Genomic DNA, 26,747 nt, shown 5'->3' on the forward strand with positions numbered 1-26,747 from the left:
CAAAACAAAACAAATCTAATTAGTGGAACTGGAAATATTGAATTTTAATATTTGTAGTGGAAATGGCACCAAAAAGTACATAGCGCTAATTTGAGATATCTGGTTACGCCAGACAGTGACAAAGTCACAAGTTCAGGCTGACCATGATGGAACACAGGACAGCTCCGGGGACCCAGGCCTGCTGAACAGAGTACCTTAAATCCTGGTTGAGGAGCATTGTGTGGATTTGTGTTGAAGATGTGCCGTATCGATGAAATGCAAAGTCCGGTGTTGGGGATGTGACGCGCAGCTGGTGATGCAGCTGTTCCAAGGAGCTGTGAGGCTGCAATGCGGAGTCCAGCATCATCATTTGAGGCTGCCGTCTATGAGAGATGCAAGGACCTGGCTGTAGATGCACCGCGTCGTTGGGGCAATGCGTAGGTTCTGAGTACTGCAAGGGTGGTGCAGATCTTTGCGATGAGCCCAATCCACGCTCAAGAATGTGCCGCTCAGCAAAGATGATGTGTTGGTTCTGCTGGCAAACACCCTAGGCCCACTTCTAAAGGTCCAGGTCTGGGGTGGCACCACTTCACAGGGCAGACTTACAGATGACTTCACCATAAATTAGGATGTTAAATTAGGATTCCAGAGACACCAAATTTCAAACTGTTATATTTTTCAACTTGGAAATTACACCTCAATCAGTCAAAAATAAGTTTATTATGACCAATTGGTCTTTAAACTACATATACCATCATAAAACAGCTAAAAGTACAATAATTAAGGTTTGTAAAAGTACCTAAAACCAAAAGTCCATTATTTCTCATTAAAAAAAACTTGTTTCCATAGTATCATACTGTGAACCAGGTCCAAATGCATAAAAGTTCAATGTTTAGAAAATACATAAAATAATTAAAATTGTCCAATTTGACTATGTTTGCCCCTCCATGGACCACGCTTTCTATTTCCTTATTCCATGAGAAATCTCTTAGCCACTTGGACAAACTTCGCCAAAGCAATTGCAATGTCAAAGAACTGCATGTCAATGAGGAGCTCGATTGCTTGCGTCCTTCACCTTATTCCATATTTTAAAAAACTGGCCTTAAAATCAATCGCCGTACAGATAACAATTTTTGGCAATCCATTACAATATGGACACAGGTACATTTCAAACTGTTATATTTTTCAATTTGGAAATTACACCTATACATTATACTAAATTAACCCCAATGTTATTTAATTGGAGATCTAGGACTTGCAGTAGTGAAAAATTAATTTAAGAGTCTTTCACTACCAGGACAATTAAAACTTAAAGGTACATGTCCTGCTTTAAAATATATTGCCCCCTGCCCTCTGGGCTGTCCAGGGCCTATTCCAGGGGTGACATATGTATTAAAAAGAAAGGTTTGGGCCTGGCAAAAGATTTATTTGTCAGGTCAAAATTGCAATTTAAACTGCACACACAGGCTCTGTAATGGCACGCCTGAGACATGGCTACATAAGTGAATGGCACAATCAGTAGTACAGGCTCACTAGTAGCATTTAATTTGCAGGCCCTGGTACCTAGAATACCACTTTACTAGGGACTTATAAGTAGATTTAATATGCCAATTGGGGATGAGCCAATATTACCATGTTAAGAGGAGCGAGCACATGCACTTTAGCCCTGGTTCGCATTGTTAAAGTGCTCAGAGTCTCAATGTCAGCATAAACTATATCAAAAATAATGGAGGAGGAAAGCAAAATGTTGGGGGGGGGGGGAAGACCCCCTAAGTCTGACCGATCTAACAGATATTTATGTGACAATTTTTCATCAATTGGCAGCGCAGCTACTTGATTGGAGTGAACTCAGATTACTTTATTTTGACATGGTCTGAAAGATGAGATTAAGAATGAGTTGATTAGTTCCCACCATACTGCTTTTATATCTGAATTTACTAATCACATGTTGTTAACTGAACACAGATAAGAAGAGAGACAAAAAGAAAGAAAGAAATCCTGAGGATTTTCGTTCTACTTTTTTCTAGAGTTATCTGATATAGCCAGTGGGTCCTTTGCCACAAGAACATATATGCAAATAGGTTTAATAAGGGGTCTTTTGAATGAGACTGAAAAGAAAAGCCAGCAAAAGGCTGAATTATGTTTATACCGTGGTGATGCCAGATATACTATTCAGACGTGTGCATAATGACCACAGAAGAACTTTGGAATAATCCAATCAACTCCTGGAAAACAGAAGTAAAGAGGACTGTGTTGGCTTTTTTTATATTGGATTATTTATTAATAAAACAGATCGTAATATGTTTTTTTAATGACTGTTAAGAACAGAAGGGAAAATTATTAATGCCTCTGCATTACTTAATTGTGGCGCCTGTGGAATGTTTGTTGATCAGGATTGGGCCAAACAATACCATCCCAAAAGAGTAGAGGAGACTCCAAAACCCAAACAATTGATGGTTGTCCATCAGGTCTGATGAATGTGAATGGCTCCACTGTTGAGGTTTGTGAACTGCTTCCAGACAGTAACACAAAGGGGGCTTAGGTGTGGGCAGGAGTGGCTGTACCTAGCCTCGCGCACACTTCAAGGGGCTTTGCCTCTTGCAAGCAGAAAGGAACCTGAATCCAGTCATGTCCTGCCTTTTGTCATCCCAGACAGTTTAAAACCTTGAAAGGGGAAGGGGAAGACATTTCCAGAACCAGATGTGACTGTGCTGATGCCAGAGAACTGTCCTGCTGCTTGAGAGACTACTTTGCTGTCTGAGAAGGTAGATTCAGACTTGCTTGCCTTCATCCCAGGCTAACTGGAGAGAGTCCAAGGGTCGGTTGGCTGACCTCCTGTGTGAGGTACAGGGAAACAACAAGTTCCAAGGCCTTACTGCAAATGCCCAGCTGACGTGCTGCAACTACACCTACCTGGACAGGTAACTGGATGTGCCTGAGCCCTGATGCCTCTATGGAGTGTGGCCCTGATCCCATAGAGGTGCCTCTCTAATGGCTGACATGAGACTACTGCTCCTCAAGAAAAGATGAAAATCCTGAAGTCTGGGCTCCTCACGATTCCAAAAGGGCCTGTCGCGCCAAGACTCTGCCACCAGCATCGACCATCAGCTCGAAGCTATGGTGAGACCAACTCTTCATGCCAACAGCAACCACCTGCAGTGCTGGCACTTTGTGCTACATTAACAGCAGCCTGAGACGACTGGCAACATGACGCTATAGCAATGATCATCCGCGTCGTTCGATCGGCCTTTGATGTTACAGCGATAACCATCCACGATGCCCTACCTGCTCTTCAAGCTACAACGACGACCACCCGCAACACTCATCCTTCTCCTTGTGCCCTCCTCCAATGTGTCAGACTTTGAAAGTAACTTTTCAGCAGGCCTAACCAGGTCCCTGTATCTGGCCCACGCTCCATCATGGTCAACCTAAACTCGTGAATTTTCCCCAGTCTAGTGTGACCAGATGACAATGTGTGGCACATTGCGCTTTTAGGTGCTATTTTCATCAAAACTTTAAGACTGAATATCTTCAGTTCTACTGAAAGAAATTAAATTGCAGAAAAATACAGGCACAATTGATGTTGCCTGATATCCACGGACTATCTAATTGATGTAGATGTTAAAATGTGAACAGTCAATTACAGCTACCATCTTTTGATGATTTGTTCTTCTGCAGAAATCAGCCAACTTTTACTCATGCTGGTACTTTTCTTCTTAATGGGCTACCGCATACCATTGCTTGAAAGAGGGACTCAGTGTCCTTCTCATTTTAGAACGCTTTATGCAAGACCTTAGTAAAAGAATACACACATTCTTCTGGTTGATATTCTCAGTCAAACAGACTGTGTTTCATTCATCTCATTTGAAGCTACACATGCCAGATCCTTATAATCCCCTTCCATCTGAACCTCTGCAAAATATGACACAAGGAGAACTACAATAAGAAGTTCAAGAAGTTTGTGACACGTGGATTTTTAGAGGTGATTTTCAATTTTTGCTTCAATAAAAAGACCATTCATCTAGAGAGCCAATGTGGAAGATACTAGTTCTATTCATGCTTACTTACTGGTATGCAGTTTCATACAAAGGTATCTTGGAGAAGCAAGAGTTTAAAGTGGGGGGCACACAGTCATCTGTGCCCAGCACTTGTGGGAGCCCTTTCAATTTCAAATTGATTTATTAAAAGAAGTCTGCATTACTGTGAATCCCTGTTATCTTGAAAGCAAATCATTAAATGAAGCCCTAAATCATCATGGATCTATGTCAAGAGGAAAATGATTATCTACAAAAAGATTGCATGTATTGTAATAGGTCTCTGTTAAGCAGAAATATACATATTAATAGAAATCCTATATCTTACAGAAGTTGAGCCTGTCCAAGATTTTATGGATAATATAAAAGAAAAGCATTTAGGGAAAACTAAGAGTCATTGAATAACCCTACATTGTATGTACCTACAAGTGCCTAGTGTTCTGATTTGACTGAACATGCAAGCACTTTTATAGCTTTAATGGAAATAGGGTTCACAATGGAGCACACTGTCTATGTCTCCTGACAATCAAGTCCCCTTTGTCTCTTCCACCTTTCCTTCTTCAAAGCACTGGTTTGGATTGGGCATAAGAAGGTTACAGTATGCTTTAGGAATATCTGAGAGTGCGTAAGGACAGTGGTGAGAATTCTAGTTTCTAGCATAATAATGTCTGTTACCCCTTTGTTATGTGCTTATTGTGCTGCTTTTCAATAAAAGGTTGACAACTAATATACAAAAAATGCATTAACTACTATTCACTCAAATGTTGAGGGAAAAACATACTACAAACATAGTCACTTTTCTGTGAAGCAATTAGAAACCACCTGTTAGAAATAAGACAATACGACCTGCTATAAATCCAAATTAAATGGAATGAAAATACAAAATATGTAAGTGTCTGGTGATGGGGCGGAGGAGAAAAAGTTACCTTTAGACTTTAAGGTTATTAAGGCATTTAAAGACAACAGTTTCACAGTAATTCATAGGCCTGACTTTGGGTTCAGGAGAAGAGTCTTTGTAGTTAGGAATTGAGCTTGAAGTGAGTATATAATACTCCTATCAGTGTTAGCAAGACACATGGTTGTCTATTATCCCTTTAGATTCCCTAGGTAGTTCTTCTCTTGCAGATTTTACAGATCTTAAATATTTTCAGTAAATGGTGACCGTAGGCTGAGAATGCAGGTCCTGTGGATACTGATCAGATTTGTGTGAGTACTCAGTAAAGAAGAAATAAGAATATTAGTGCTATTGGTATTCAACAAAATTATACTGTCACTCAGATCACCTGAACATTTTTTTTGCTGAGAAGCTGAAATCCTGTAAATGAGTTGTATTTAATTTAAAATACCAGAAAATGAGTACCAGAAGTGTGAGAGATTCTACATTTAGTATTCGCCTTCCAGTTAGTCATGTTATGAGAAAGCCCAAAACATAATCACTCATAAATGAATTCACCTGTATATTACTCATCACCATTATTTCATATACAGTAAATTTGAAGACACATCCACCAACGGTATAAAGACCTTTACTTCAAAGCTATCAATTCCACCTATCATCGATTCTATCTCGTATTCCTAATCTTAACCTTAAAGACAATTACATGCAATTAAGTTGTTGTAAATAAAAGGAATGCTTACATTAACTCTAAATTATTCTAAATCATATTAAATACATTACAAAATAGATTATTCTTTGTCCGAGCCGAATGGAAACACACCACCTTAACTGAATTAAATTATTTGATTTATACTGTATCCATACTACCCTAATCTGGAATTTAAAAATGTTAAATTAAACATAATGAATGTGTGTTTATTACTAAACCTATCCCATGACTCAAGATTAGTTCATCTTTTTAATTGTATTATATTTTTACTAACCCTAAAATAAACTAACATCTTTAAAGTTCATTATTACTACTTTAAGTCTAAATTAAATTATTTTTTAATACATTGTAACTTATACGAGCCCTAAATGATATTCAATGCAATTAATTCAGATACATTTATACTGAATTACAATAATTCTGACCCTAATTTAAATTAAATTTAATGTAACACATTAATACAAATCCTATCCCAAATGAGAAAATTAATTTAAATACACATGTGGTGTCATATTAAACTAGTCATATACTACATATGCTTTGTTTTAAATGCCATGAACACTCACTAACGGCAGCACTATTTTCACAGATTATACACACCTGGCCAGTGTAGGCGAACTCAAGAGCCTGTTTCAAACCAAGACTGGTTACGCCATGCAAGTTGACCTCGTCGGCTCCACTTTCAACCATACACAGACTGAACATGGCCTGAAAAGACAAGAAAGATGAATATTAACGACTTTAAAAACTGAGATGCTTTTAGCTGCTTTTTATTGCAGGTGGAATATTCTCATTATAATGTACGGACAGAAAATGCTTTGGCCCAAATGAAAGGTAGGAAGGAACTAACTTGGGTGTCAGGAAAGTTAGCATGCGGTAGGGTAACAAAACCTTAGAGGGCCTGCTGCAAGAAATCGTGATGGGACTCCCTCAAACCCTTTTTCTGGACAATTTTACCACCTCCGCCTCCAGGAACCCATAGAGATAGGACTGTTACACAGATTATCCAATTCAACCTTCTTTATTTATTTATTTCGTACACTTGGTATAGCGCACAATTCACTCCCGGAGGAGTATCTCGATGTTGCACTGCTCATGACAAGGATAGTCATTCTAAAACAACCAAGTTTTAGCATCTTCTTGAAGGTAGTGAAATTTGGTCACGAACGAAGATGAAGAGGAAGTTTCTTGCAGTGATATGGGGCTGCATAAGAGAAAGATGTGGCCCCATGTCTTGAGGTACGGATGCGTGGGGTCACCTGAAGCGCCTTTTCCGAAGACCTAAGACATCTAGAAGGCAGGTAGAGATTGAGTTCTGCGAACGGATAGGAAAGGTGGGCCTTGTGGAATGCCTTGTATGTCAGGCAGCATAGTTTAAATTAGACACGCTTTTTAATAGGCAGCCAGTGAAGTTTCCTAAGGATCGGGGAGGAGGGCTGTGAGCAAGAGGAAAGGTTGCTAATCTTCTGGACCACCTGCAGCTTAGACAACAAAGTGTCATTTACTGATACCAGCAAAGCATTCCTGTAGTCCAGGCGACTGATAAGAGCTTGGACAAGAGCTTTCCTAGTGGTGTCTGGAAGCCACAAAAAGGCTTTTTTTAAGAGCCTCATGGTGGCAAACCAGGTCCCACATGTAGCATTAACTCGGTCCTTCATGGATAATGATTGGTCTAGTTTTACTCCAAGATATTTCAGTACCTGCTTAGGTGCAGGTGATGGAGCAAGGACTCGTAGAAAAGAGACTTGCTCGGAAGCAATCCCCTCCTTTAACTCACTAACAATTTTTTTTAATTATTTTGTGTTAAACTAATGTGCACCACATGAATACGCGAGTTAGTGAAGCTTGCTTATGTGTTTACTAACGTGGATAACATGAATGAAGGAAGAAAACCGCTTCAAACGTGAAATCTTTACCGCGCATACGTCAACTGCATCTACGCAGTATGACGAGCTATCGCTTGGAGGGAAATTCTAGCGCATGTGAAGTAAGTACTGAAATTGAGTCTTGAAGACTCGCGTGCATGGCATCTGCTTAGTTGAAAGGAAAACAAGCTATTTTACTAATGCTAATGCGGGGAAAGTATTAATAAGTAAAGGGGAATAGAGTAGAGATGGGTGGAATACAGTGAAACAATTTTGTTTGTAAAATTAATATTTGTCTTTCTGACTTTATCACTAGTGCACATTTGGGCCTCTCTTGTATAACTGAAGTAAGCTGTGAAAAGGGAACACTGCGCATGTCCACTGAAAGTTAACTGGAATGATGACTTAGATGTTGAACAGGAGCCAAGGTCGCAAGTGTTATACCCTGGGAACGGATGGTGAAAAATTCAACGATGTGGACTCGCATTCAGACGGTTATAAAAATGTTGCAAATAAAATGTGAATATGTGTGTGAACTAAAATCATGAATAAAAATTAAGGGGATGGGTTTGCTTACAATAGTGGAACTGATATTAATGACATGTAAGCATGGTCCCCCTTGCCTGACCAATTAGATCTCGTATTTTTACGATATTGAAACTTTAGTGGGTGGAACATGAAGAACGAAAGGTATAATTAAGATAGCTTTAGTTAGTCAGAATCTCGAGGACGAAGAGAGTGTCAGAGAGGGGTGCGGCGCAACCGTTGGTATTCTAGAGAGGTCAACTATCCTGTCCTGAATCCTGTCCTGAAGTCTTGGTCTCTTGACCTTTCCCGGGGGACCCTTACCAGCCCTTTGGCCAGGGGGATTGTCTTCGCACCATTGTTGATAATTATAATTTCACGTTATTAGCAGATGTTCTTTTCTCTCTATCCTCTCCTTTGACACTGTTCATTGAGCAAGTCTGTGTTATATTTAGTTTGATGATTTAATTGAATTTTTTCTCCTAAGAATGATGCTGTTTGCACTGTGTATTTGAGATGGTTCACATGCGCTTGAAATTTAGACAAAGATTTTAAACCTTCCTGAGTCTGTGAATATTTTACTTTAAATATAGAGAATTTAGAATTATGTACATTGTCACCATCAACTAGTTCAACTAATGGTCCATCGACCAGAGAAAAGAACTACTTGATCAGTGAAAGGGTTAGTTTGAGATGAATAGAGGTACCAAATAACTAATCCTGATTATTGTGGAAATTATAGAAAGTTTATATATAAACTTTGACTCCAGCGGTTTACTCAATTGTGTGTTTATGGGCCCAGGTGAGTATAAGCTAGTGGAGTATCTGTTGCTGGTTGCCGCTGGATCACAGGGCTGGACCAAGTTCTGAGAACCACCAGTCTGCTGACTGTAGCTCTGTGGCTTTGCCAAATAGCATGATCTCGGTCTTATCGCTGTTTAACTAAAGACAGTTATTATTCACCCAAACAACGATTTCCTTCAGGCAAAAGCAGATTTGCCTTTCACCTTACCTGGATCAGGGCCGAAGGAAATGAGAAGTGGAGTATCGTCTGCATATGACATGATCTCCACCCGCATGCTTTCATAATTTGGGCTAGTGGCGCTACTTAGTTGTTAAACAAAGTTGGACTCAGGTACTATCCCTGGGGCACTCCCTTTTTCATTTGCATCAGTTGCAAATTGAAATGGTCCAAGCAGACATATTGTGTTCAATTAGCAAGAAAGTACCAGAGCCAATGTAGTGCCCTGCCAAGAAGCCCAGCCCAATGTAGTCTGCGGATTAAGATGGAGTGGGACACAGTGTCAAAGGCTGCCGGAAAATCCAGCAAACACATAATGACCAGGGTTCCAACATCAACATCTTTGCATTAGACAACTAACCATCAGTAGTTAATCTTAGGTCACGCTATGATGGGGGCCAGAGGGCAAATTCATAGAGGGAGCCTACGCACAGCCTAGCCAGGTTCTGCCTTTGCCCTAAGAGCCAAGTGCCAGCTGAGCCATCAAAAGATATGGTATGTACATCACTTAAAAAATGCAAATATTTGTTACTCATTTTTTCATAACAAAAAATACAATATTTAGGGCCATATGTAGGTAAATTACATTTACCGATTCTTAAATATCGAATTTTACCGATTCGGTATTTATGAATCGGTAAATGTAATGTAGGTAAAAAAATACCGATTCGGTAAGTGTCGGTATTTTAGAATCGGTATTTACCGATTCGGTAATGGTAACTGGCTTCCCATTGATTCCTATGGGCCATACCGATTCGGTAATGGGGGGTGCACAATCAAGGGTGGCAGGGTGTCACAGTGACACCCTGTTGCACCCCTGATTCCTGCATGTGTGCACATGTGGCACACATACATGCCCTAAGGGCATGTGTGTCTGCCACATTGCACACATCTAAGGGCCAAATAATGCATTAACTAAGACATTCGTCATTTACCACCAACTTTCAGTTGGTGGTAAATAACGAATCCACACTACACCCACACACTCCCCCTACATCCCATTTCAGGATTCGGTATTTACCGAATCGGTAAAATTACCGATTCGGTAATTTTACCGATTCGGTAAATTTACCGAATCCTGAAATGTCCCCCTACATACAGAAAGCCTGAATACCGGTCGGTAACGTGATTTTTACCGAAAATCGGTCGTTACCGACCGGTTTTGGGCTACCTACATATGGCCCTTAATATTTGTAAGAGTTTCAGTGTAGTACATCACCTCGTAGAAATCAGTGAGATGCATTTAAAAGTAATAGTTTGTAGATACAAAATTAGAAATATTCAAGAATTGGCCACACCGCCAGTGCACTGACGACGATCCCATGATTCAATGAAAAGACATGTGAGTCATATGCACTATATATCCGTCAATATCATTTTTATATAATATGTAAACTGTATAAGGCGTTTTAAAGCCCGTTATTCTGAGCCAAACTACTTCATGGTGCTTTTAAATGTAACAGTGAAGTGAAATAAAGTGCACTAAATATATCTTCTAGGAATTACACTTTGTGGTCAAGTGAGGAAACTGGGATGAGAGCGAATGTGTTCTGATCACGCACTGTGCAATTCAGCTACTAAAGGTATACCTCCTGCCTCCAGTTGAAACACCAGAGACCAATGTTCTGTGGTTAATTGTCTTTTTGTAGAGTAAATTAGTACGCTGTGTTCAATGGATCCAACTTGCAAAATGCAAGTGTCAGGTGTTAAATCTGATGTTTGATTTAGTAAAGGAACAAGTGTGAGAAACAATGACTGCTGAATTGACCTATGTATTTGCAGGTATCTGTAGGACTAAAAAGTCATCTTTTCAGTTCTCCGTTGTACAAAGTGTAGTAAAGGGAAGCAAGCATGCTTTATGATTATGTAAATGTCACTGGCTTCCCACTACTTATCAATTTCAGGATTATCACATTAACAAAACGCAGCCCCGAAACAACAAAACAAAGCACAAATAGCAAAACAGAGAGTTTCCTCTCAGGTTGCAAGTCTTCCAAGAGAAACACATGCACATTGCTGTAGCATTGTGCAAACTGAAGACGCAAGTTCACTTGCTTCTTCTGAATTCAAAGTCCAATTTCAGTAGAAATATTTCAACCATGAAAACAACATGCCAGATTTTACAGAGACCTGTGTATAGAGTAATTGCCGTGTGCCCGTTGCTTAGCATTTTTTGCCTTTCAAAAACTGTGACGGAAGGAACGAAGCAGTGCTTGGGTTGTTGGCCTCTGCTCTGTCATGTCTAGCCATCCCCCTAGTTACAAGGGCGGGGCCTAAGCCAGATATATTTGGCCCAAGTCAGGCTCAGGCCTTGCTTGTATGCTCGACCCACACACACAGCTTGCACAGGCAGGCACTGCAGAATGGAAGAGCTATTCAGAGCTATTCACTCATGCTGCTCACAGGTATAAATCTCTATTTACAGAGTGGGAAAGTGTCACTCAATGATTTGTGGACGACATGCGCATTATGCTACAATAATGCGTGGCTTAGGATCACACATGGCGATATTCCATACCCCATATCTGCACATCATGCACTTTTCCGGCTCATATGTGTATCCCAAAATAGATTCTTATGGAATGAAAGAACACATCCTACTTGAACTCCAGTAACTTGTGTATTCCCAAAGTCCAGACATCACCCAACCAGTACACATTGGCATTTGGTGTATCCAATTCTACACGTACGATCAGAGGTAGTTTTGTTTGTTGCTTTCCTCACAACAAGCAGAAAGAAAACTCTCCGAGGTGTTTTTTGTTTTTAGGAAATTAACCGTTGTATACAGTGTGGCATCTTGGGCCCTAGGCCCACATGCTGTAGAAATGACCACACAGATACGGCGTACTGGGGTACTGGAACTGGCCCAGGGCACGTGTGCCCGGCCCCTATTATTAACAGGGTCACCTGACCGATTACGCCTGTGATGCTTGGGTGTACAGTGTGGGTGGAACACTAGAACGTGTCCAGCCGGACACTACATCCAATACTTGAATGCACACCTTCTTGCCTCACAAAGGCAAATGGTTTCCATTTTTAACAAACCTTGATTCCCAAAGCCTCCAACTTCGTCTCCCCCAGTTCTCAAATGATTAATAATTTGCAGAGCCCTCGCCCAACGATTTCAAGAACCTGATTCACACAACTGCCAATTCTAATAGGCACACTGTACACTTACAACAAAACTGAACTAAACTCCAACCCTTCATCCTATGACTGCTATGTTTTGTTTTTTAGACTCAAGACCCAAGAGAGACCCTCATTTCAGATTTATCTAATAAGCTTGACCTTTCGTATGCGCCCACAAACTGCTGAGTCTGTCATCCATTTTCATTTCGACTTTAAGCAAATGGATATGATGACGCACAACTAATTACACGAGTCCAGTCGCAACTGTTGCAAAATGCAGAAGATTCTGGTTTTACGCTTGTTAATTGCCTTGGTTGTAATAAATGATATTGCCCAATTCTGCCTTGCATGTTACTGTAAATAAAAATTCATCGAATCGCAGGTCTATAAATAGGTGCTACTGAATCACAAAGTCTTTAGTGCGTTTCCACCCCTGAGACCTCATAACTCAAACACTGAGGAGAAAACAACAACACAATTTTTAGAACCAATGCACAGCCAGCAACTTAATATAGCATGTGGAGCATCTGTCAAGTGACGCCATGTTGGCATTGCAATAAAAGAAAGATAGCATTTAAAGGTTTGCTAAAAATCAATGCAATAAATATACATCATTTAGATGGATACATAGCTATAAATGTTGCCCAGAAGGCTAATGGGTCGTGCTTTACATAATTCAGTAAAGAGCACATTCAAAAATAGACTCTCAAGGGCAAACAACAATAACGTATACTTAGCGAGACAGGTGTTGCACATGAAAAACAATATTCATGTATGTAGTTGATGCATGCGGAACTACCTTTTCATTGACTGACATCTAATCTATACAGTTAAAAACGAATGCATTTTATTCAACAGCTACTCCAGTTTAATATTAATCTGCGATAAAAAGCGTCATTGTGTCAGTGACATGCATACGGAAGGCTGGGGAACAGAGCTGCTTGGAACAAGGTAAGCAAAACATACCTTTGGGAAATGCTAACTTTGGCAAAGTACCTACAGGTGCATAATGTAGTCGATAACGTTTTTTTTTTAATCCAGAGGCAGATTTTCGTTTACAAAACCACTTTCTAAGGCCTTACAATTGTACTATGCATACTAGTCTTACACTACATCTCTTCCACCTCCTATACAAAGCAATTGACTAATATTGACTCAGAGGCATTTTTCAGAACTCCCAGTCAAGTTATTCTGCCGCTTGATCCTTTCCCAGATCTCCGGATCTCCCAGTCCTCATTTTTGACTGCAACGCTCCCCTGTTCAATCTCGCAGATATCTTACATTCGAATTGCCCCATTTGGTCTTTCTGGAGTCAACTGGCCCATCAGTAAGCCTGCCTGCTCAATGGTACAGACTTTCTCATCCTCGTTTTGTACCCTTCAAACACCCAACTATCGTAATTCCCTGGTCGTACCAGCCAATGTGAAGTAGGGACCTTTCTTCACGTGCTCTTGTGCCAGCCCCACCGTCTATGATACATGAGGGAAGCTGCCTCTCCTTCCCAACATCTCTTTTGCTTCAATGTGCCTGCGACCTGAATATTTTGCTCTTCGGTGTCTTTATTCACCTCTGATGTCACAATGTGGACCCACCATCCATACTCGCTTTGTGGCATTTACCCAACCACAACTCCTTTCCCCGACCAGCTTCAACCCTTGAAAAATTGTTGTGATTTCCATTATTACCTTGTACAGGCTGTCTTCTAGGCAAACAAACTTTCCATATTTCAGTGAAAATAGAGTTACAATAAAGCCAAAGCAGAGTGAGTCATGAATAAAGTTTGGTAGTATGACATTGGGGAATTATGGATTCTATGTGAGGCACATATTTTGACTTATACTTTCAAAAATAATTTTGAGAAGGATTTCAAGCAAATGCTGGTAAACTAATATGTTCTGAGAGAGTTCAGAGACAAGAGTTTCCAGATGCATAATGACAATTGACTTAGTATCGTTACTGAGTCCATACACCAGTGATTCGAAGTATTACAGTTGATAGGATTTATAAACATCCTGACCACAAGTCTACCCTACACGCCACCTGGTGCCATATTACGGAGGTGACCCAGGGCACAATGGACGTTTGCGGCAGCTTTGCGTGCCCCAGGGGCACTTTGGTAACACAGAAATGGCCACAGACGCTTGTGCCTCCCCTTCTGTAATACCGATAGCTCTGGCACATAAAAAGTGCCAGCGCTATCATCAGAGGGCGCACCCTCATTTGAAAGCGACGTGTCCCAATGCAAATGAGGGAATGCCTCTGCGCCCGTCTCGCATTACAGACAGGGGCACAGAGGCAAAGAAGCGGTCAGGGGGCGCACTGACAGTTCACTATCTAAAAGGTAGCGCACTGTCAGTGAACAGTGCGCTACCCCCCAGACATCCCCTTGCAAGCGGGTGCAGTCTCTCACTGCATCCCCCTGCAAGAGTATCTCTAATCCCCTTCAAAAGTGCAGGCATTTTAAGGTACGCCGGGCACAAACGGGGAAAGTGCACCTTATACATAATAGGGCCCCTGGAGGTAAAGAAACTGGGCTAAAGGAACTGTTTTCAAATATCTACATCAAATAATCAACAAAAAGGCAAATGAAAGCCGCTGGCAGTAGCAAATGATATACGATGAATTGTGCTAGGGATGGCTCAGAACAATGTTCACTAGGGTAGCCCAGGATCACATACTGCGTATATCCAATTTGCATGCAAGAGCAACCAAGAGATAGAGGATCCTATGAACGTCTTAATTGGCATAGCTCCTCATTTATTTAGGACAGACCTCCTCTTCTTATAGGTTGGTCTGCGGCTGGCAGGGTAAATCAAGCAGTTTCAAGTCATCCAACCAAGCAATGAAGAAGACGTATAGCTCCTGCACCTGGCAGAGCTTCTCTCTTCTCTGTGGAATGGGTGTAGCTAAACATACTGGCTTTAGCATGGGTATATATAGAGAGCCTTGATTAATGATATGCCTCCATGTTATTGATGTCAACTTTATTCCAAACTATGTATGGCTTAGAGTGAGCAATGCCATGGCATATATCATTGTAACTCATTCTGAATGTAGTAAGCAAACGAGTACCAGGTATACTGAGTCCTGCAACAACACCTGAGCCTTCCTGACACCTGCATAGTTTTACTCCTACAATTATCATACATATGTCCAGCATGTGTGGGGAGAGAAGCATTATTGCATTGTCCTACAAGCTGCCAGCTGTCTGACTATGTATGTGGAGGGCATTCATGGGGTAAATACAAAGCTGATGATAAAGCAGCGAGATTAATATTAGTTTAAAGGAGGGTGTATGGAGGTTAGTAATAGAACACTACCACATTTCAGGGGGGGCCAGGAAGGTTGCTGGTGTGTTCTGGATGATATCAGACAGCATAAAAGAGGGACCTTTGCATGGATGATGGAACTAGGGACTGACACATAGAATGAAAATATGGAGTTTGGTAATGGGGAAGTGGTTGATTGGATGTTAAAGTGGTTGATTAATTGTTGAAGAGAAGAAGTGAAGCAGGCACTTGCACAAAGGTAAATGAGTGTTTAGAAGATAGTGAGACCTTGTGCCACCATACAAAGAAGTGGTAGGATTTTCTATTTAAATGGACGGCAACTGTTTTCTCTCTCAAGTAGAAAGACCAAATAAAAGGTACAACTACACCATAGATACTTATTGAAAATAGATTTACAATCGCCAGGGTTAAACACTGCTACAAGACCTAATAGACTCACTGTACTGAGACCATCTCACTGAAGCCTGATTACATTGAGAAATAGACACCACAATACGCATGGTACCGGTCAGAAAGAAATTGGACACTGAACAGCTGACAGAGTAGGCTTGCTTAAGGCTCTCATGAGAACTTTCCTGGAAGTATCTTTTGTAACATTTTGTAGCCGCTTTTTAAGCAACAACGTGTCGACATGGATGTTTACCATGGAAATCGAGGAAGAAGATGAAAGACCATCGGAAGTCAACAATTTGAGTTTACACTATGTTTTGTGCTTTTCTGTATAGTACGTGTTTCTAGCTAGAGAGTCAATGCATTTTATGCACACTATCCCTGCCACACCCCTTTGTGAAGAAACTTCCTATCTTTATGCTTATCCTAGGTACTGCCGTGATTACGTTTTATCTAATTTTCCGGTTGTTACCACAGCTGTTAGGGAACTCAGCTGAGTTTAAAGAACTACCACTTATGAGGAGTTTGCCCCTTCATAGCTATTAGCTTTTTCTTAAACTTACTTGCTCTTTTCCAAATGAACTCTTTATGGGTTCTCCTTTAGATTAGGATATTGACAAATTCCTCAATGGAACACGCTGTTATCTATAATAACAATATTTTACTATTTCTGTGGTCAGATTTCTTTGACTTACCTGAATAAAAGAACTAAAATACAAATGAATCTCTTTAATGAGAATTAAAACTTTAAAACTTCACCGAACCTCTCATTATTGACTGAACATTAAATACTGTAAGTCGATGATTATTGTAGCTTTGTATTCAGGCTGTGCTCCATTCTAACACGGTGGCAAAGACCTGTTGACCAAAAGAAGAAATATGAATGGAAATTGTAGTTTCACCTGGTAAGTCTTAAGGTGGAGCTAGTTGTAAATTGTTATGAGATTTCTGCACTCGCTAAAGGATAAGTTACAGCCTGGAAATGCCAAGTGTTAAACAAGAATAACAGCAGTACTCTAGTCTGTCTAGGACTACAGTGAGAGATTCTTAGTAGGGGAGCAAGTGAGAAAATATAGCCAAGCTAAACAAGGTGGCCTGTGAACAACACACTTGTCCCATTGATATGTGAAGGGGTTATCATCTACCCACTTTCAGCTCCTATGGTAATGTATTACTTACAACCCCTGCCCAACATCTACTGGTCCACTTAAGAAGCACAAAGTGATGCTCAACTGAAAAACACTAGGGTGTTTATTTTTGTACAATGTTAGTACTACTACTAACGCACTACAAAATGGCATTTACTAACTTTCATGCAGAGGTCCACGCCTCTGCCTCACTTATATTTTGTGTGTGGGAATCTCTGCACACATAGGTATGCGTTTTAGTAGGAATTTGAAAAGGACAGGGGGGAGGGGAGGTGTCTGGGAAAAGGGGAATTTCTAGGAATAAATGGTTTATGGAGAAGTAAGGTCCTGCTAAGGGAGGGGTTTATAGAGGGACATATACTCACCCATAAGCGAGCAACACCATTAGTATTCATAAATTGAGCCTTCTATAGTTACTACAACCGAAAAGAATCAAAAACAGTTCTAAATCTACTCCAGTTCAGACCTGGCTTCAGTCCACCTCCACACATGGTCTACTACGAATACTGCAACACCCTCCCATAGAAAATAATGGACGCAGGGACTTGAAATAAAAATACATTTAATGATAATATAAATCAAACTAAAAGGAATCGATTCCCTGATCAGCAATAGGTACACCACAGCTGGAAGTAATCACCTGCAAGACCAAAGGGAAGATCGCCACAGCTGACCAAGCCTGTGCAGGTACATTGTGGGAAAGTGAGTCCTAGCATGCAAAGGCAATTAAGAGTCTCTGAACCTGAGACTCAGCTAGTGGACACTTATTTTCCCCAGAGGAACCCAAAAATTTAAAGATTTGAAAGTTTGCAAACTGCACTCACAAATTTGCCTGATCATGCCGGTTTGCCCTGCTGAAAGCTCTGGATCTCCTCGCCATCAAAGACAAAGACTTCCAGAGGCTCACCGAGGCATCACGCTGCATCAGGCCACCATCGTCGACCTGTTCAGATTCAAAAAGTCTGAGGACCCACCAACGAGCGCACTGACGATTAAAAAGCTCCAAAAAAAGACAAAGTCCACAGGCAAACTTTTGACTGGAACCTAGCCCTCATACATTCCATTTCGCGCTCCATTGCAGTTGACCTAAGGCTTTGACTTTGCTCCGGTCCAGCGCGACCAGATTGCCGCGAGCGGCGCTTAAGCTTTTTGGCGTTTGAATGCACAATTTTTTATTTCCTCTTTAAGAATTCATATCTCTGTCTCCCTACATTAGATTTTTGACATTTTGGTGTCACGTTTTAAATATTCTCTATTTTTATAAATCGGTATTGGATTTTTATTGTGTTGTCTCTTTAACTTATTTACTGTTTTGGTATTAATAACTGCTTTACACATACCGGTCTATTAAGTTAAGCCTGACTGCTCATTTGCCAAGTTACCAAGGGTTGAGCAAGGATTAATTTATTGAGACTTGACTGGACATATTAGTGACTGTGGTATTATTATTAGCTGAAGGTGAATACTCCCACCTGCTAATTATCCACTTTCCTGCACTACTTGGTTAAAACTACTTGGTTACAACTGCAGCCTCCAACCTTACACTCGAAAGGAGTCTATCATTTCACCCACACACTGCTCTGATTTCAGTGGTAAAAATATTTGGAATATTGTTCATCCTCTTCTGAATGAGGTGCACAACTTGTACCTAGACCATTTCTATAGTGCAATTCCACTTTCCAGAAACGTTTCCATCGGAGTTCCTGCATATGGTACAATCAAGAGCAACAGGGAAGGACTTATCAGTGAGCCAGTGGCTACGATGGGTTCAAGATGACAGTGGAGTACTTTAGATTTTGTCAAGAACCGTTAGCCATGAAGTCCACAACAGAAGGGATATGCATCTTTAAATCACCGCAATGTCTATTTATGATCAGATGGCTGAAGTGCATTACTTCATAGTGTTTCATATTAAAGCAAGCTCAATTTGTATGTATGACTGCATGTGGTGTACAAACTGAGTGCGCAAATGCGGAACACATGTTGTTTATTGCAAAATTTCTCCTTGATGCAAGGTGTGATTTCTTGAATTTGAGAAGTCCATAAAGAGCAGTCTTAAATCAGTTGAAGCAAGAGATATTACCAATGTGTTGGAGATTGTCTCCAGGTTGGTTGAGCGATGTTTTGCTAAACTTTACTCCAACAGGGAAGCACCAATCTTATTGAATGTGTCAAGATTGTGACAATTAATGGAATGTGTACAGAGACCAGATATCACTGCCCTCAATCTCCACTGAAGCCAACCCTGTGCCAGACTAACTGGGCCTAGTGTCAGCTGGCACTCATGGAAACATACCTACTCCAGACATTTTTTTATTCTAGATGCGGCTGTCAGGATTCCACCACTTTGTCCCAAAAGGTCCTGTCAATGACAAAACTAAACATAAAAAATACTCAATTTCCTCTCCGGTGGGAATGGGAGCAGTATTTGCTCTTGAGGAAGGCAGGCAGCCTACCGACTCTGGTCATTCCTGAAAGCATGAGACAATGGGCAATCCAGTATTGTCTAATTTGCATGGATCCCCGTAAATTTTCTTGTAGAGAATGCCCAGCAAACATCAAAGGCATGCATTAAAAAAGCCAATTTCCTCTCAGTTACCATGAAGAATGCCTGCAGTATTTGGGTTTCAAATCATCTGGCACCTGGGTACCAAACATTTTCAAAACTAGATACCCTGGTAAATCCAGGGAGGTGAGACTTGTGAGCATCCCATCACAGTGCTTATGCAGAAAGCTAAGCAAATGTGAAAACTGGGTGAAAATATCTAAATTTCCACATCTTAATGTGACAGAAAATGTGGTAGCATACAGCCAATGGTAAAAGTCATACAATCTTCAATTCCCAGATTTCTGCCACTGAAAATGTTACCACATGAGTGGATCACTCACACATGATAAGAAAGGACCAAAACTGTTTTCATTGAGAGAACTATGGGAATACAGGTTGTAGGTTTCAGAGCAGACATTACATAAACAAACTTTCATTTTTTTCACCCACACTTTGGTATTTGCAGGTACACTGGAATCATACCACCCTGGATTTCAGAGGGTTCCTTGTTTTCTAAAATGGCCTAAATTGATAGGATTATCTGGGTGATGGCTGACCTGGGATCCAAATGCTGCAGCCATCTTCAATGGATATGAAGGGAAAATTGGGTTTTTAGGCATTGTTTTGAAGTAGTCAAGGGCATTATGCATAAGAAAAAGTAGTGGGATACTTACAAGCCACGTTATTTTGAAATATCTCAAGTATCTAGTTTGAAAGCCTGTATGAATTTGCTAAATATCCTGAGTGCCAGCCAACTTTGGCTCCAAATACTGCAGCTACCCACGAGCCAAGAATCAATGCAATTCTGAGCAAAAATCTTGAGGTTTCGACCATGCATGTTGGGGCCTTCCCTCTCTTGAAAGTCTCATCCACACAAGTGGGGTGCTATTTTTATTGGTAGGATAAGGGCATTCTGGATGGTAGGACTTTTTACATACACCACACATACACCACACATTCTGGACTTTTCTCTCAAAGAAATGTTAAGAAATTGTGTGATTTTACACAGAGACCGATCTTTTCAGGACATTCTGGGTGGGGAAACATAATGGAATCGATGCAAGCCACACCACTTAGAACTCCCCCGACTGTATACATTTTAAAAGTGTATGAGGTTGGAAGGGTGCCCTAGGTGCCAACCAGCCTCTGGGCCAAACATCACAGCTAACGGTGGCTACAACAGATGTATAGTAAATGAATCTTATTATTGGACAACAAAGATCTAAAAATTGAAGAACATGATTGAATGAGAAGTTCTATGTTTGTCAAGAATTTTTATTGACATTTGACTATTGTTTAATAAAACACATTTTTGACAAGTGTTGATCCATAGGGACAAGGCTTTGTTGAACTCCGTTAGATGTTTAAGGTGGTTCTTGGCTTTAAGCCATGGTTGAATGGAGTATGTGTGGCATGAGTGAATTGTATTTTTGTGTTATGATGACAGGGTAAGAGACTTTGTAAGGATGAAATAATGAAAATTGTGATGATTTGTATTAATTAGGATGCTATGTATACCATGTGAACTTTGCATTGATAATTTGTACATTCAATGATAAATGATTAATACATGAAGAAATATCGGTGATTTATTGACACAAATAATATTCTGTGTGTACAAATTGCAGGGGAGGCGGGTGTTCTCTTTGTTTTTTCCAAATACTTCAGCTAACTACGTTACAACAATCAATGTACCTGAAGCAAAGCTCTTCATCTTCCTACAACATGTACTGGGTGAAAGGCCAGTCACACAAGTGAGGGACCATTTGTATCAGGAGAAGTCTTTGATGGTTTTCGCAGATTCTGTAACTTCCCACAAAGAAATATCAGGAAATTCTGTGATTTGCATCCGAAGTTTGAGAGTTGCAGGGCATTCTGGAAAAATGTAGTGGGATACACACAGCTACACCCTTCTTGACTACACTGGGTGTTCAGTTTCCAAAAAAGTCAGGAGCTGGTAGGTTTCACTGATTGCCAGCCAAGCCCACGGCCCAAATACTACAGCTGTACAAATTCCAGAATGATTGTAATTCAAAGCAAAAATCTTGAATTTTTAACAGTAGTTTGGGGCCTCTCCTGTCATTGACAACAGGCCCACCCACTCAAGTAGTGCACCGTTTTATCTGGAGATGTTTGGAAACACAGGGTGGTAGGAATTTTGTCATTCTCCCCCAATTCCAGAACTTTTGCTCACAGAAATGTGAGGAAAGTTTCTGGTTTGGAACAAAGTTTAATATTTGCAGGTCATTCTAAGTAAGAAAACAGAGGACTCAATGCAAGCCACACACACTAGACTGATCTACTTTTCTAAAATGTCTGAGGTTGGTAATCTTCCTGGGTGCCAGCAGACCCAAGACTCAAATAATGCAGCTACACACATTCTCGATATCGATGCAAAACAAACATCTTGGCGTTTCAATATCAAGTTTTTGGTGCTTTTACTGTCCCTTGCAAGAGGCCCCCTTATACATGTGAGGTGTGGTTTTTACCAGGAGAAGAGAGACATTTATAATTTTCTATTGAATTTCTCTGTATTTGTGGCTTTGAATTGTAGGTCAGTGTGCACACAAAAAAAATCACTGGATATTATTGGGAATTCCAAATTCAAAGCGGCATAACTTCTATTTCTAAATTCAGTATATTAAACACATTTGAAGAATGCTTAGTCTTCGTTCACACCTATTTTTCATTCATTCGTTTTCACATCATGGATTGATAAATGGCTGAAAGTCAATGAAAAATCAGTATAAGCTGGAGCTTGGTTGATGGCTCTGGATACCACGTGTTTTGTACAACAAACATTATACAGCTTTGCAAATAGAAGTGTCTAACAGATGCAATGTTATGTTATATTTCTAGATCAGCCTTTAGTACAAAAAACTTACTGATGAAAACATTGTCACCTATTTACATTTTTCCTTACTTAGGGCCTCATGTAGGTAGCCAAATACCGGTCGGTAACGGCCGATTTTCGGTAATTATACCGTTACGACCGGTATTTTGGCTTTTGAGATGTAGGGGGAGAATTTTTGTATTCGGAATTTACCGAATCGGTAAAATTACCGATTCGGTAATTTTACCGATTCGGTAAATTCCGAATACAGAAATGAGATGTAGGGGGACTGTGTGGTGTGTGTGGGGATTCGTTATTTACCACCAACTAATAGTTGGTGGTAAATGACGAATATGTGTGTAAATGCAATATTTTGCCCGTAGATGTGTGCAATGTGGCAGACACACATGCCCTCAGGGCATGTATGTGTGCCACATGTGCACACATGGCCGAATCAGGGGTGCAACAGGGTGTCAATGTGACACCCTGCCACCCTTGCATGTGCTCCCCCATTACCGAATCGGTAAATACCGATTCGGTAATTACCGAATTTTTCCGAATCGGTAATATTTACCGACCAATTACCTACATAGCATTTACCACTTCATAAATACCGAATCGGTATGATTCGGTATTTATGAAGTGGTAAATGCCAGCGCACCTACATAAGGCCCTAGGACTCTTGGAGAATTCAAAATGTTGCCTGCATTTCATGAACAGCTCTGTGGCCTCTCTCAGGGGTTTTATACCTCTTTCCCTCACAAACTGGAAGTTGATACAATAAAAGGGGCAATATTGACCTCCACTTACAAAACTGCAAAAACTGATGAATCAAAATCATTTTTCAACTCCACAACTTTCTGAAAGTTGGAAAGGCAGTGACCATATTACAGCAAAACCTTTGTATTTGTCATTTTTAGAAGAAACCCTTATGCTTTCTTGCACTGCACTTTTACCCATTTTTGGAGAGAAAAAATGCAACTTTTGGCTCTTCTCACAGGCCAGGGTACATTAAATACCCTGGGCGCATTTACAATCCCCACCAAGGTGGAAAAAGGACGCAGATTTAGGCTGGGCACTTTTTGTAGAAACATAGCTACAAGGGCTTAACCGCCCCAAATGTAAAATAGGTAGCTCTGTGCCAAGGGGGGGAAACTGTGCACTTAAGTGGTTAAACAAAGAATCCAAAATCGTCTGACTCACAAATATCACTGAGAATAGAGGCATTGGTTTTTAGGCATGAGCGTTACCTTAGCAGGCAGAAAAGCCAGCCCTAGTCTTTAACACGGCTATACACAGCTACTCGGCTTATACCTTATAAGACTAATTAAAGCGTCCTGATCACACAAACACCTGAACCCTGAGCTTAGCATGCTGCTATGGGAGACCACGATAACAAAGTGATTGTAAAAAGATACTCTCCTGTGTGCCTTTTCTGTCATTAGCTCAAAAATTGTTTTATGTTCCCTCCCACATGTAAGATTCCTATGTGACAAAACTAAGTGCGGCCCGGAAGTGTCAATCAGCGAGAAGACAAGTGATGCATGTCACACAGACGAAAGGAAGAGATGTTCTCAATGAAGAAGCATAAAGACAAGTCGTAATGCCACGTGTTTATTACTTGCTGTCAAACAACAAATGATGATGTGCTCTCGTGATAGAGTTTCAAATAGCATCTTCTTACGCAAGTGTAGTATCCCCCTTCCCACTCCTTGACACCGGTATCTGTCCTGATTGACCCTGGACCGGATAGCACTGATAAAAGAAACGCACACTGATATTGCAGCCCTTTGCTGGTCTCAATCCCCAAAAGGCTCACACCCCTTTTACTGTCTTGGAATTTCAGAAATGTGAGCTTTCTGTTCATTGCCACTATCGCTTGTAACAGATCCTTTACCTGCGCCTTGCAAGTTTTCTTTACCTCTAAATTATAGATTAAATGCACCCATTCAGAAATTACGGCGAGAATGTGGCGCCACAGTCAAAACTGCCGATTGGATAAATGGGGCACCAGGTTTGAGTCTCGGCGTCGGTTCAACATCCTGTGATTCTGGGCAAATCATTCTCCACGCAAATGAGGAAATCCATTTGTTGATCGTCAGCTTTGCCAACTTGTTTGCTATCACACATGCCTGGACAGTCCTTTTTTGATTTTTTTTTGCAAATGAAGTGTTTTTTTAAATTGCATCAGGTGCATTTCACACCTTCTGTGACATCAGCTCGCTTGCTGTTGGCTTCGGCTTGTCTAGCTTCGAGCTCAGAGTTGGAGGGTTGCTCATATTTACAAGGGAGAAGCAGCCGAAGATCAGGAGCAGGGCAGAGGTGTATGTTTGGCAGGTAAATCTCTGGCCCCCGTTATGAGAAAAGGAAACATGACACTGAGCAGGGTTGTAAAGACAAGCTACATACGTGTTTTCCAAGGTATGAGAGAATGCACGCATTGGAGCTTGTTGCAGGCATATAATGGTTGTGGTAATATCAAGGAAATCAACAGTATAAGCCGGCCACCAGGCCATTAAACAGGCTCACAAACATCCAAAATACCAGCCCATAAACTGACCTGCCGGACCAGGCCTTCGGTCACTGCCAGATTGCCCCATAGACCCTGATACTTAGAAACAAGTAGCCAGTTGCCCAGGGACAGCTCCCGCCCAACTTCCATTTCTCCCTCTTACTTGGAAGTCCCGATTCACAGTGCCCTTGGCTAAATACATTTCTAAATATGTGCTCAGAGATTTACTTCCTTGTGTGGGTGAAGATTTTACGCTTTTTTCAACTACACAAAGGTTTCCAAAGCGGTTCTGGAAAGGTTGAATTTCAGATTACACTTAAGCAAAGATCATCTTCATGGATATTTGTTCAAAGGGATATTGAACTGCATTCGCTTTTGGTGCATTTTGTTTCCCAGTACAACCATTTTCCTTGTAGAGAAAACCTATTCCCACACTGGAAATGGATTTATCAGGGCGTACCAAGGGTAGGGATGGGTCAGGGGGTACTTTATGAATACCCACAAACTCATATGTTAATGGATCTGCTGTGCTATCCAGGGAATCCCTGTCCTAAACAACCGCTCCCTGGGAAAGTATTTAAATGTGCGCTACACCATGTTGGAGTAATATCATGCACAAGCAAATCAATTTACACGTGTAAATTTACTTTTTGTTAATTTCAGCAGTGAATTTCTGAATGTAGATCAAGCCTCTTGCACATAAACGCTGAAATTACATGGGCAAATGACCTTCTCAAGTTGCACTTGCTGAACGGGAAATTCCTCTTTACTAGACAGATGTGTCCATCACAGAAGAACATGTGGAAAAATAAGAGGTAAGCGGTGGAGCCACAGCGGCTTAGGCATGCAGATGTTTTTTACAGGTAGTTTCCAAGACAAGTAGAAGTATGTGTAGATGTATGCGAAAGGAGCCACAGACACAATGTATTTCTTTTTTTCCATTTTTTATTTTATTAGCCATTTGTATGGCACAATACAGAGAAAAAAATAAATAAGTAGACACAATGGAATCAGTACAGAAGAGAAGAGCAACACAAACACAAATATCGAGGGGAGAAGAGCAATAGGAGAAGCGTAAGCATTTAAACCACACACTAGACATATGCTATTTTGTTCAAGTTCGATGCAGCCCTTAATAAAAAGAAAACTAACACCAAGAAGAAACGACCATACTCTTAATACCCAAAATAGGCTAATAGGTGCAGGTTTACATCCATTGGAGACTATCCCAAATCTGTTTAAATCTCAGCCACAAACCCAGTCCATCGGCCTTAGCTAACACTAGTTCAGATTCGAACACGTGTCTAAGCAGTGACCATACTTCGTCTGAATGTGGGCTGATAGGATCTATCCAAGCTCTTGAGATACACAAACGATCACATACGATAATGATAACATTTAATTACTTTTCTTGCCTATTAACCCCATGCTTACACCCTAGAAGAATGTCCTTGTCCGCAAGCAGAAACCGGCCAAGATGCCCTGTAAATATTGCGGAGACTTTATTCCAAAATAACTTCAGCCCCGGACAGTCAACAAACATATGTTTCAGATCTGCCGCAACTAATTACATTTAGGACAGTATGTTTTTGTAGAAGATTCAGAGTCTGCCCATCTGGAGATGACCTTGGGTGTATAATACAACATGAATATTGTCCTATGTTGCTGTAATTTCAAGTAAACTGAAGTGATTGATTGATCTAGGGTATCCAGTGTGTCTTGTATTTCTTCTGCAGATATATACGTTTTGAGAAGACTACTTAATTTAGTAGAAATCTGCAGTCTGTTATCACAAGCTGCTGCGATAAACTTCTGATACATTGCACTAATGACACCTTTCCGGATAGCCGAATATACCCCTGTCAA

At 40.7% G+C, this 26,747-nt stretch overlaps 1 protein-coding gene across 2 annotated transcripts in view; it reads right to left on the bottom strand.

Moving 5' to 3' along the window:
* Positions 1 to 26,747, bottom strand: part of KLHL32 (kelch like family member 32) — an 816,038-nt gene that overhangs the window by 522,654 nt on the left and 266,637 nt on the right. For both annotated transcript variants that reach the window (XM_085611126.1, XM_085611127.1), the window contains exon 4: positions 6,221 to 6,328. In XM_085611126.1, coding sequence (XP_085467252.1) covers positions 6,221 to 6,328 — 108 coding nt within the window. The remainder of the gene's footprint in view (positions 1 to 6,220; positions 6,329 to 26,747) is intronic.

Source organism: Triturus cristatus, chromosome 6, assembly GCF_964204655.1.
Source record: "Triturus cristatus chromosome 6, aTriCri1.1, whole genome shotgun sequence".
NCBI lineage: Eukaryota > Metazoa > Chordata > Amphibia > Caudata > Salamandridae > Triturus > Triturus cristatus.